Source organism: Moschus berezovskii, chromosome 1, assembly GCF_049115385.1.
Source record: "Moschus berezovskii isolate FMDL1 chromosome 1, NW_MosBer_1.0, whole genome shotgun sequence".
NCBI lineage: Eukaryota > Metazoa > Chordata > Mammalia > Artiodactyla > Moschidae > Moschus > Moschus berezovskii.
Genome location: NC_142460.1, coordinates 62986451 through 62998911, shown reverse-complemented (window position 1 = coordinate 62998911; position 12461 = coordinate 62986451). Strand labels below are relative to the sequence as shown.

General features: G+C 38.0%; 1 protein-coding gene across 1 annotated transcript; it reads right to left on the bottom strand.

The window, feature by feature from the left end:
- Positions 1–4007: 4007 nt before the first annotated feature.
- Positions 4008–5114, bottom strand: LOC129542889 (olfactory receptor 5H2-like). The gene has a single exon (XM_055406055.2). It carries the CDS (start codon positions 5112–5114, stop codon positions 4008–4010), a length of 1107 nt encoding a protein of 368 aa, XP_055262030.2.
- Between the last annotated feature and the right edge of the window lie 7347 nt (positions 5115–12461).

Sequence of the window (12461 nt, the reverse complement as noted above, 5' to 3'; positions counted from 1 at the left end):
CATTTTGTAGGCCAAATTTGCCTGTTACTCCAGGTAACTCTTGACTTCCTGTCCCCTATGATGAAAAGGACATCTTTTTTCGTGTTAGTTCCAGAAGGTCTGTAGGTCATCATTGAACCAGTCTACTTCAACTTCTTTGGCATTAGTGGTTGGGGCATAGACTTGGATTACTGTGATATTGAATGGTTTTCCTTGGAAACAAACAGATCATTGTGTCATTTTTGAGACTGCACCCAAGTATTGTATTTTGGACTCCTTTATTGACTATGAGAGTTATTCCATTTCTTCTAAGGAAATTTTGCCTAGAGTAGTAGATATAATGGTCATCTGAATTAAATTCTCCCATTCTGGTCCATTTTAGTTCACTGATTCCTATATTGTTGATGTTCACTCTTGCCATCTTCTATTTGACCACTTTCAATTTATCTCGATTCATGAACCTAACCTTCCAGGTTCCTATGCAATATTGTCCTTTACAGCATCGGTCTTTACTTCCATCACCAGTCACATCTACACCTGGGCATTGTTTTCACTTTAGTTCAGCCTCTTCTTTCTTTCTGGAGTTATTTCTCCATGCTTATGCAGTAGCATATTGGGCACCTACCAACCTGGGGAGTTCAACATGCTACTAAAGTGACAGAAATGAAGTTCAAAGATGAGAAATGTCTATAACAAAAGTGAGAATTAGATCACATCTATGAACTAGGGATTTTGGTGAATTTGTAGAAGGCATAAAGTAAAACATTTGAGATTGCACTAAAAGATAAGCCCTAGCAGAGGAATCTATAGATTAGGCATATAAAAAAGAAGTCTTCACAGGAATTCTGAGCTTCTGAGAGGACCCCAACTGTCTGTTCCATACTCACCCAACCCAAGGTAAGTCTTGACAAGTGACAGACTTTGTTCATATGGCCATAGTGTGACATCAGACTACTGATTCAAAGGAAGGTCAATTAGAGAACCAGATCATTGTGATGGCAGAAGATAATAACTTTTGTATTATCAATCTAGTTTTGGGATTGTAATAATGAATGATCAGTATACATACTGAGACTGTTATACAACAACAAATTTTTTAAAAATATAGATATATGCAATAACATAGATCTTCTAAGGAAAAAAGTAAAAGCAGCTAAATTATGATCCATTTCTATTCTCTTTCCAAGGACTTGGGAATATCCCTCATGGGAACAAAAGAAGGGCAGATGCCCCAGTCTAGCCTTGTGAAGTGGACCTTCAAACTATAGGATAATTATATTTTGAATGCTTGTATATTTTGAACAAATGTTTAAACTAAACAGGTGTTTAAACCAAGCATCCAATTGAATAGCTTCTCCTTGATATATGTTATAGTCTATCCCAGGATCCAATTATCATCATAAAAAGAACAAGAATAGGTAACTTTAGGTGTATAATGCTTGCAATTATCATAAAAGAACCTTAAGGTGAGCTGTGTATTGTAGCCATGCAAACCCCAATGTCTCCTGGGGCTCATTGCAAGATTAAAAATGAGTGATATATTCTTACTGCACTCTATGTGTTCAGCTCTCAGATTCAGCTCAATTTTATAAATATTTCACAGATACTTATTCCAGACCTCATGTGTGTAAGCTGCAGTGTTGCAAAGTTATGCTCATTGCTGCAAAAGATAGAGATTAAGGCATCTAATTTATATTTTTTTTTAAAAAAGCTTGTGATCCCCAGATAAGTATTATATTGGGTTGGCCAAAAAGTTTGTTTGGGTTTGTCTCTAAGGTGTTATTGAAAAACCCAAACTTTTTGGCCGCAAGGAGATCCAACCAGTCCATTCTAAGGGAGATTGATCCTGGGTGTTCATTGGAGGGACTGATGCTGAAGCTGAAACTGCAATACTTTGGCCACCTCATGCGACGAGTTGACTCACTGGAAAAGACTCTGATGCTGGGAAAGGTTGGGGGTGGGAGAAGAAGGGGACGACAGAGAATGAGATGGCTGGATGGCATCACCGACTGTATGGACATGAGTTTGAGTGAACTCTGGGAATTGGTGATAGACAGGGAGGCCTGGCGTGCTGTGATTCATGGGGTCGCGGAGAGTCGGACACGACTGAGCGACTGAAATGAACTGAACTGAACTGAACAGAAGAGCAAATGTGACCCAAGAAATAGGAATGAACTGACTAAACATTACTATCTTCTTCAGTATAATATGGGAATGCATTATGAATGCTATAATATATGAGAAAAGCTTTGGAGAAAGGACACCCTTTGAGTTGTAAATAAAGATGAATGTGTTGTCAATAGACAGTGTATATTCTCTGTGGACAGACTTGTATTAGCAAATGCATGTATCTGTGTTACTTCAGGGTGTCTGGAAAGCTTTCTGCAACTCATTTTGGGTATAAGACAAGGTCCCTTAGAAGAATTGCGGGGTCAGTGACTTCTGAGTTAAATCAAGGTATTATTTGAAAGGACCATATAATAGATGGTGAGAAAATCAGGGAGTAATCAGGAGGATAGAAATGGAGGTTGAGGTAGAGATAGAAAGATATGCAATAATGATATAGTAAGTTAGAAAGATGTAATACAGGGAGGTGTGGATATAGATACAGATGTCTATGAATGTATGTATATGTATTTCATGTAATCTGTACATACACATGAACAAATAAATATATGCATGACTGCATCTACAGAGCTAAGTACAAATACTGTATTTGTACATTATTTATCAACAGTGTCAATCCTTTAAAAGTTATTGAAAAGGGATATGATTTAATCATAGTTCTGTCTATGAAGAATAACCTGGCAACTATGTTTAAGACTTTTGAGTACCAACGCGATAAAAGGAGAGTTTTGCAAAACACAGAGGCAGATAGCTTGTAGGATAAAGTCCTCAGTGCATCAGTAAGTAGGTGTATGGAGTTTCAGTGTTGTAAAAGGAGAGGCAGGAGTGGACCCAAAGATAGGTCTCTCATTGTACTTAGAGTATAGAGTGAGATGAAAACTAGTGTTAAAGGACTTGAGGACACAAAATATCCAAAATCTTGCTCATTTTTTTTTTTTGTCTTTTCCAGCCACCCACTGGCACTATGACATTATATCAAGTTAACATTATTTGAATTTTTGTAATATGAATTCAAAATCATGTAAACACTGCATGCCAGAAAGGCTTATATATTACTGATTTATTTTAAAAGTTCCCCTTTAAAAAATCTAGCAAGATTGACCATTTCCTTCCTATTCTGCCACTTTTCTTTTTCTTTAAGCCCATCCCAATTAAATTCTGCAGTCTCATCTAGCTTTCTAATTAGTGAAGGTTTTCAGATTATCCTACAAAATACAGGCTCAACTGGAAAGTGACATCATAGGCAGTGAGAGCCAATTCCCTCTTCCTGTTGCTCATGGACAATGACTGGACTAAGAGCATCCTCTTAAAATTTGACTCTCCCTTCACTGCCTTAACTTGCTTCTCATTTTTCCTTCTTTGCTTTTCCCTTTTTATTTCTCTCTGATATATGACTGTTGAATCCCCATGGTGATGGGGGAATTCACCATGTCCCAAATAAAGTGGACTGAAAGACCTTTTGGTCTGCAGCAGAATTCTTGTGATTTGCGTCATTTCATTCAAACACAAACATTGCATCCATTGTGGATTTATATGCAGTTAAGTCTCCAGGCTGTGCAGCTATATTACTATCAAAGACAACAGAGTCAAATCCTATTAAAGGAACATTACTATTTCAGTGCCTAATCATTTTATAAATCTACATTATAGAATACACAAGTATGTAAAATATTTTGTTTCCTGCTTCAATTATTCTAATGTGACATGAAAATTGTTGAGAATTCCTTGTTTTTTGAACAGTATACATGAATATCTTAAGGAGTATGTTAGTACTAACAACAAAACACTAGAGTAATTATAACTGAAAAAAACCTTGAACCCTAACCCAATCTGAACCACACGTAATCTGCACAATTTTGTGACTATATCAGTAAAAAAAAGAACTGATAATAGTATGAGATCTAAGCATTTTTCTTTAATACTTTTGTCAGTGAATCTATGACTTTCTTATTTCTCAGGCTGTAGATGATTGGATTTAACAAGGGAATTATGATAGTGTAAAATAGAGAGTCCATCATATCTTGATCATCTGCCTGAGTGGATACAGGGTGCACATACATGAAGAGAAGAGGCCCATAGTATAAAGAGACAGATAGGAGGTGGGCTCCACAGGTGAAGAAGGCCTTTCTTATGCCTTGTACAGACTTATTTTTCAAAACTGTGTATAGAACAAGTGTATAAGAGACAAGAATAGTCATAATGCTAAGCACATGTATTGACCCAGAGAAAATAAATACCATTAGGACATTAATTGAAGGGTCAGTACAAGAAATCCTAAACAATGGCATGATGTCACAGAAAAAGTGATGTATTATGTTAGACTTACAGAAGGTTAACCTGAATAAAGCACCTACATGAATCATGGAATGAATAAGCCCTGCTACAAATGATGAGACTAACAGCTGGATGCATAGTCTGTTGGTCATAATCACTGGATACAGTAATGGTTTGCATATGGCCACATAACGATCATATGCCATTGTTGCAAGCAAAAAGCATTCCGTGGTTCCACCAAATGCAAAGGAAAGAAGTTGTAACATGCATTCAGAGAGAGATATCATTTTACTCCTGGCAAAAAAATTGACTAACATCTTTGGGGTCACTGTGGATGATATCCAAGAATCCACAAAGGCTAAACTCCCAAGGAATAAGTACATGGGGATGTGAAGGTGAGGGTCATTGTAGATAAGATAAATTAGTCCAAGGTTTCCCACAGTTGTGATGAGGTATATTACCAAGAAGAACAAGAATAGGGGGATTTGCCACTCCAGTTGATAGGGAAGTCCGGTGAGAACAAACGTTGACAGCAGTGTTGCATTTTTAGTATCCATGCTCCCTGAAATGAAATGCAGTAAATGTAAGATGTAAGCAGATGTAAATGACCCCATGGACTGTATCACCCCAGGCTTTTTCATGGGGATTCTCCAGGTAAGAATACTGGAGTGGGTTGCCGTGCCCACCTCCAGGGGACCTTCCCAACTCAGGGATTGAACCCAGGTCTCCCACATTGCTGGTGGATTCTTTAATATCTGAGCTAGTATTACCACTCCAGTATTCTTACCTGGAGAATCCCCATGAAAAAGGCTGGGGTGGTACAGTCCATGCCCACTCTCGGAGAAGGCAATGGCAAGCCACTCCAGTACTCTTGCCTAGAAAATCCCATGGATGGAGGAGCCTTGTAGGCTGCAGTCCGTGGGGTCGCTAAGGGTCGGACATGACTGAGCGACTTCACTTTCACACATTGGAGAAGGAAATGGCAACCCACTCCAGTGTTCTTGCCTGGAGAATCCCAGGGATGGGGGAGCCTGGTGGGCTGCCGTCTATGGGGTCACACAGTCGGACACGACTGAAGTGACTTAGCAGCAGTAGCAGCAGCATACCCACTCTAGTATTCTTACTTGGGTAATCCCACAGAGAAGCCTGGCAGGCTACAGTCCATGGGGTCACAAAGTGTTGGACACGACATAAAGACTAAACAACAACAACAAATAGCAATGGAAACTAATTTTGGAAATTGGTGTAGTGGAAAATGCAATTATTGCATTAAAAATGTGGGAGAATGAAAAGATTGAACTCATGTACACCCGGGGCGGATTCATGTCAATGTATGGCAAAACAAACCAATATAATATTTTAAAATAATTAGCCTCCAATAAAAAATTTAAAAAAAGTAAAAGACTCTAAACATTAGCTAAATTTATGGAGATAACTGAATGTGTGAGGGGCATTCTGTCTAGGATATGGATGAGATTCCAGGGAAAAGAAATTTGAACTATTACAAAATGATTTGGATGCCATGTGAAAGATATTGAACTTTGTCAGACAGCAGGCATGCACTGGGAACTTTTAATACAAGGAGCCACATTATATTTTTTAAAATAAATATTTGGTAGTGTAGAAATACTCTGTAGGGAAGGGAAACTAGTGTCAGGAATACTAATTAGGGAGCTAATACTCTTATCGAATTGTTCTCAAATCAGAATACACATCAAAATTGGTAAAATATTGGTACAAAATATAGATTATGCAGTATTATTGTAAATGTATGTTCGAGAGGGCAAGAATGAAACTCAACAATCTGCATTTCAAAAATTCCCTCCAGTTGATTCAAATTCATGTGAAGCTCTAGTCTCTCTGGTGTAATTTACTCCTAGCACACCCATTCCAGTATTCTTGTTTGGGAAATCCCACAGAGGAGCTGGGGGGCTACAGTCCATGGGGTCACCCATGATAAGGAGGGAAAAAAAGATAGAAATAAATCCGAAAGTAGAGTCACTAAGACTCAGTAACTTAGATGTGAAGGAGGTGGTCAGTGAAGAAGAAAGGAGACAGAGTTGGATAGATGGTCATCACAACTGAATTTGAGAATTCAGATGTTTGGGCCACTTTGTGGAGAAAGCATCTTCTGAATATCCAGGTGGGATGGCTTAGTAGTATGAGTTTGTTAGCTCTTAATATAATCAATGACTTCGGAGTATTTGGGTAACTGAAGGCATACTTATGAATGAGCTAACCATTAGAAAGTGTGTGTAAGGAAAAAAGAGGAGGGTATAGGAAAAAAAAAACTTCACCAAATTTTATTAAAGAAGTTTTGAAATAGATACATATCATTTTAGATAGCTGAAAATGATCCTCTTTTCTACTACATGAGTCTTGGTATCAGGCAAAGGCTACCACTTACTTTAGAAGTCAAAGGAGCCAGAAACTCACTTTTCCATCCCCTTGCAGCTAGAGTAAGGGGACTTGCTCTAGGCTTGAATAGTCAAACGTACTAACACTGGATTTGTAACATTGAGCTTGGAGCAAAGGGACAGGAAAAAAAAAAACGAATTTGGGTTGCAAAGTCAGCCAAGGCAGCCATATCAAGACCCTAGGAAATACTTCTTGCATCTGCACCAGCCGCATTGTCAGTGTGAGCTGTGGCTTCTACAATTCAGCAGCTGTGATAGGAGCTCCTACTGAGCAAGTGTGGAGATTTGATTTGGGCTGCTGTCTCATTGTATTGTTTTCTTCTGTTCCTGCCCATTTATCAGCAGATTCCTCCAATTTCCCTGGAATTTCTATGTAATAGTCAATTTCCATTCAGCTAACTAATTTTCTGTTACAAACAAGTGCCCTAGCTTTAGCCAAAGAGAGATAAGGGAAAGACCAAAAAGATATACTGAGCAGGGTAATCAGAGAAGCAGAAGGAAGAACTGGAGAGTTGAGTGTTGTAAACATAAAGAGAAAAACGACTCAAGGACATAATGAAGTGCAACGCTGATTGGCAAAATGAATGCTCGCGTAGAACAAGATGTGAACAATCACTGAACCTGGGAAATGAGAGATTTTCAGTGTCTTTAGTGAGGAATTTCCAATTTATGATAGAGTTGAGGCCAGAGAATAGTAAGAAATGAACGGGAAGCATCACACATAAGGAGAATGTTTTTGAGAACACCAAGAAAAAAATGGATAACAATTATAATTTTTCTACTTCCTAGAGACAAAAGCTTTTTATTTTCCTGTAGCATATTTAAATACATATTTTCTAAAGTGTTTAGATACATATTTTCTCAACCTTCCCTGGTGGCTCAGATGGTAAAGAATCTGCCTGCAGTGCAGTAAACCTGGGTTCAATCCCTGGGTTGGGAAGATCCCCTGGAGAAGGGAATGGCAACCCATTCCAGTATTTTTGCCTGGAAAACTCCATGGACAGAGGAGCCTGGAGGTCTACAGTACGTGGGATTGCAAAGAGTCAGACACGACTGAGGGACTAACACTTTCACTTTCTTTCACACTTTCTGAAGAGAGGAAGGCACCAAGAAGAGAAAGGGTAGAAGTAGAAAGGAGCAATTGGGTGAGTTATTAAAAATAACAAGTGGAGAAATATAAAAAGCAGAACAGAGAAACGGACAGAAATCTGTAGGAAAGACAAGACAATGAAGACAGGTAGTATCAGATAAACACCAAGAAGGAAATATGGGGAAAATTTGCAGGTAATATTTGTCTTAACCCTGGTTTTCATTAAATGCTGTCAACACTGGGACTCTTTCTGTATTCTTTTCTTCAAAATTCAAAGATTATCTTCCTAGGGAACTGTGTGTGACACAGAGGATTTAATTTTAAATTTTACCTTAGAAACTTTGACTGTTTTTAAATATGTTAGCATTGCTGGAAAGTTCTTTCCATAATTAATTAAAAATTGATTTATATGTCTTATTAGAGTGATAAGAGCAGATTTTCTCTAGAAATCCTACTGCGTTTATTTGAGAGCACTTTCTTCTCCACCAGTTTTTCTAGTAAAATAAAATTGAGCCAGAGACTGGAGCCTAATTCAAGTGATATAAACAACCAATGCCAGTAATTCTAGTTGTCAGGTGTATTTAATTTGGAATAGACTCCCTTCCTTGCAATTCCAAATTAAAGGATAATTGAAAATGCTCAAATTCAATATGTGTGTGGGTCTTTATTAAGTATAAACTTGGAAGGAGCAACAGGAGAACATTTTATGCATATTTCTTACAATATATATTAAAATACTGAATAAAAGCATTCTCAGAAGTAGGTGAGAGAATAGAGAAATTAATATGTAAGTGACTTACCTTAAAAGTTTAGTCAGCAACTGTGATTTATTAAGAAGAATTAAACTTTTAATCAGAATACCCAGAAAAATTTCTTATGTAGGAAGCATGTGACTTATATTTAAAGCCTTAAATTCTTAAAATTCTTAAAATCTTAAATTCTTTAAGATTCTAGTTCACCAAAACTTATGAAGTCTTTATAATTATGTTAGAAAGATAATGAATTATCTTTGACGGACAATTCAGTCTTAGTTATTTTGCTTATCTAGATTTAGTCACAAAAATATGATATATAGATATTTCACTAATTGTTAATTTTTTTCACATGCTTTTTTGGCATCTAGTAAATCAATCTAAAATTATAGATTTTACAGTATTCTGACTGTTTTACCTAACAATAATGTACCTTACAGAAGTTATTTCTCTTTTACCCATATCTTGTAAGAAATTGTGGTGATCCTTTCAAAGAGGTAGGCTTTTTAAGTAGAAAATAATGCAACATCACTGGAATGATAATGACACAGGCCACGATTCCTTGCACATTCATTTCCCAAGGTCAGGAAAATTTTGTTTATGTAAATTAGCTTTGAACAGAAGAGTCAACCAATTATGTGAAAGTGTTCTTTTTAAACAGAAGAGGAAGGAATGAAGCACTAAAACTTCCTAACATCATGCATTGATTCCCTTTAGGACAAAACTAAGTTGTTCCTCTGGGCATTATAGATTTGAACCTGTAGGAAAAGTCCAGGTTGCTCCACAGGGCATTCAGTTCAGTTCAGTTCAGTCGCTCAGTCGTGTCCGACTCTCCGCGACCCCATGAATCACAGCACGCCAGGTCTCCCTGTCCATCACCAACTCCCGGAGTTCACTCAAACTCATGTCCACAGAGTCGGTGATGCCATCCAGCCATTTCATTCTCGGTCGTCCCCTTCTCCTCCCGCCCCCAACCTTTCCCAGCATTAGTCTTTTCCAGTGAGTCATTACAGACTCTAAAATCATAAACATCAAGTCATTGTAGACAATTCTAGTTTTAACAATTGAAATTGTATTTTATGTCACTACCTTCCACAATAGATGACACTTCTGGCATGTTTATGCAAACTTCAATTCATCCACAAATTTTGATGCTCTGAGTGCTTTGATTAGTATGGTCTTTTCTGAGCTGATTATACATGAATTCAATGAGGACAAAATTCTAGACTCCCTTTAGGAGCCAACTATAAGAAAGTTGTCCTCCTCGTTTTCTGAGCTGATTATACATGAATTCAATGAGGACAAAATTCTAGACTCCCTTTAGGAGCCAACTATAAGAAAGTTGTCCTCCTCGTGCAAACGATAGCTCACATTCCAGATCTGCAAATAACTCCCCACTCTACAGTGAAATTTTTGGAGAAAAATTTTATTAGACATAGGTCAGGGGAAGGAGCAAAGATAAAACAAAACAAAGGATCACAGTGGGAAGTGGCCTAGATCAGTGCTTCTCCAACTTTAATCCCTGTGAATCTCCTGGTGATTTTCTGAAAATGCATATTCTGTTTCAATAGGTCAGGGCTGGGTCCTGAGGGTCTTCATTTCTACCAAGGTGGTGCCTCTAGACATTTAGCATCTTCAGGGTTTTCCATCATTGGCAGGCCTAGCTTATCAGAGAACTAGACCATTAGTGAAGCTGAGGATGGGGTGGGGGGGAATGGGGGAAAAAAAGGCAGATGGAGCTGACATGCAAAAGAGGGAAGCCAAGAGGAGCCAGAATGGACACTGCAGGCCAGCATGGGTTGACTCACAGCATGGGAGACTAGGCTGGGGACTTTTATCTTTATCTCAAAGGAAAACTATTGAGGGATTTTGAACAGGATGGTTACATGTTCAGATTTGCCTCTAATTATTAACAGAGTACTTGGCATACAGAATTCATTTAGAAAAATAACATTATTTATGTCAAAAGAACATAATATGAAAATAGTAATATTGTAATTTGATATCTGAAGAACAGAAAATGTTTAACCTTGACTTGGGACTTGATTGGCAGCTAGGGGAAAAAAGAAGCATATATTTTGGTAGATTCATTAATCAATTATAGTATTTCTTAGAATTGTGCCAGTGAAACCTTAAAAAGAGGTGAAAAACTCATAGATAAAGGAGAAGTCACTGTGAGAACTCAGCAATATAAGAGGATGGAGTAAGCAGTATAATGTGCATTGGTAGCTTCAACCTAACCCACACCTGACTAAAACACACAGCCCTCTTCAATTTCATGTAATTACCTTTAAAATCTTTTTGTTGCCTAGTTATTAGTACAAAAGTCTGTATCACTACTTCCAATAGGAATAGTCTTTTCAATTTTAATTAATAGTTGGGTCATGGTATCTCATTGTGGTCTTCAGTACATATCCCCAAGAACAATGGTATGGAACATGTTTTTGTGTTCTTATTTGACATATATACATTTAGTTTAGTGACCTGTCTGTTTAAACATTTGTCCTTTTTAATGGAGCTATATGTTTTCTTATTACTAGGTTTTGAGAATTTTTCGTATATTCAGTATACAAGGCTTTTATCACACATGATTTTTTAAAATTTATTTTATTTTTTTTTATTGGAGGCTAATTATTTTACAATATTATATTGGTTGGTTTTGCCATACATTGACATGAATTCGCCCCGGGTGTACATGAATTCCCCCTCCTGAACCCCCCTCCCACCTCCCTCCTCCCTTTGTCCTCCCTCTGGGTCATCCCTGCACACCAGCTCCGAGCATCCTGTAACATGCATTGACCCTGAACTGGTGAGTCTTTTCAAATATGACAATATACATGTTTCAATGCCATTGTCCCAAATCATCCCACCCTCACCCTCTCCCACAGAGTCCCAAAGACTGTTCTATACATCTGTGTGTCTTTTGCTGTCTCGCATACAGGGTTATCATTTCCATCTTTCTAAATTCCATATATATGCGTTAGTATACTGTATTGGTGTTTTTCTTTCTGGCTTACTTCACTCTGTATAATAGACTCCAGTTTCATGCACCTCATTAGAACTGATTCAAATGCATTCTTTTTAATGGCTGAGTAATACTCCATTGCACTCATCTCACATGCTAGTAAAGTCATGCTCCAAATTCTCCAAGCCAGGCTTCAGCAACATGTGAACCGTGAACTTCCAGATGTTCAAGTTGGTTTTAGAAAAGGCAGAGGAACCAGAGATCAAATTGACAACATCTGCTGGATCATGGAGAAAGCAAGAGAGTTCCAGAAAAACATCTATTTCTGCTTCATTGACTATGCCAAAGCCTTTGACTGTGTCGATCACAATAAACTGTGGAACATTCTGAAAGAGATGGGAATACCAGAACACCTGACCTGCCTCTTGAGAAACCTGTATGCAGGTCAGGAAGCAACAGTCAGAACTGACCATGGAACAACAGACTGGTTCCAAACAGGAAAAGGAGTGCGTCAAGGCTGTATATTGTCACCCTGCTTATTTAACTTATATGCAGAGTACATCATGAGGAATGCTGGGCTGGAAGAAGCACCAGCTGGAATCAAGATTGCTGGGAGAAATATCAATAACCTCAGATATGCAGATGACACTACCCTTATGGCAGAAAGTGAAGAGGAACTCAAAAGCCTCTTGATGAAAGTGAAAGAGGAGAGTGAAAAGGTTGGCTTGAAGCTCAACATTCAGAAAACGAAGATCATGGCAGCTGGTCCCATCACTTCATGGGAAATAGATGGGGAAACAGTGGAAACAGTGTCAGACTTTATTTTGGGGGGCTCAAAAATCACTGCAGATGCTGAT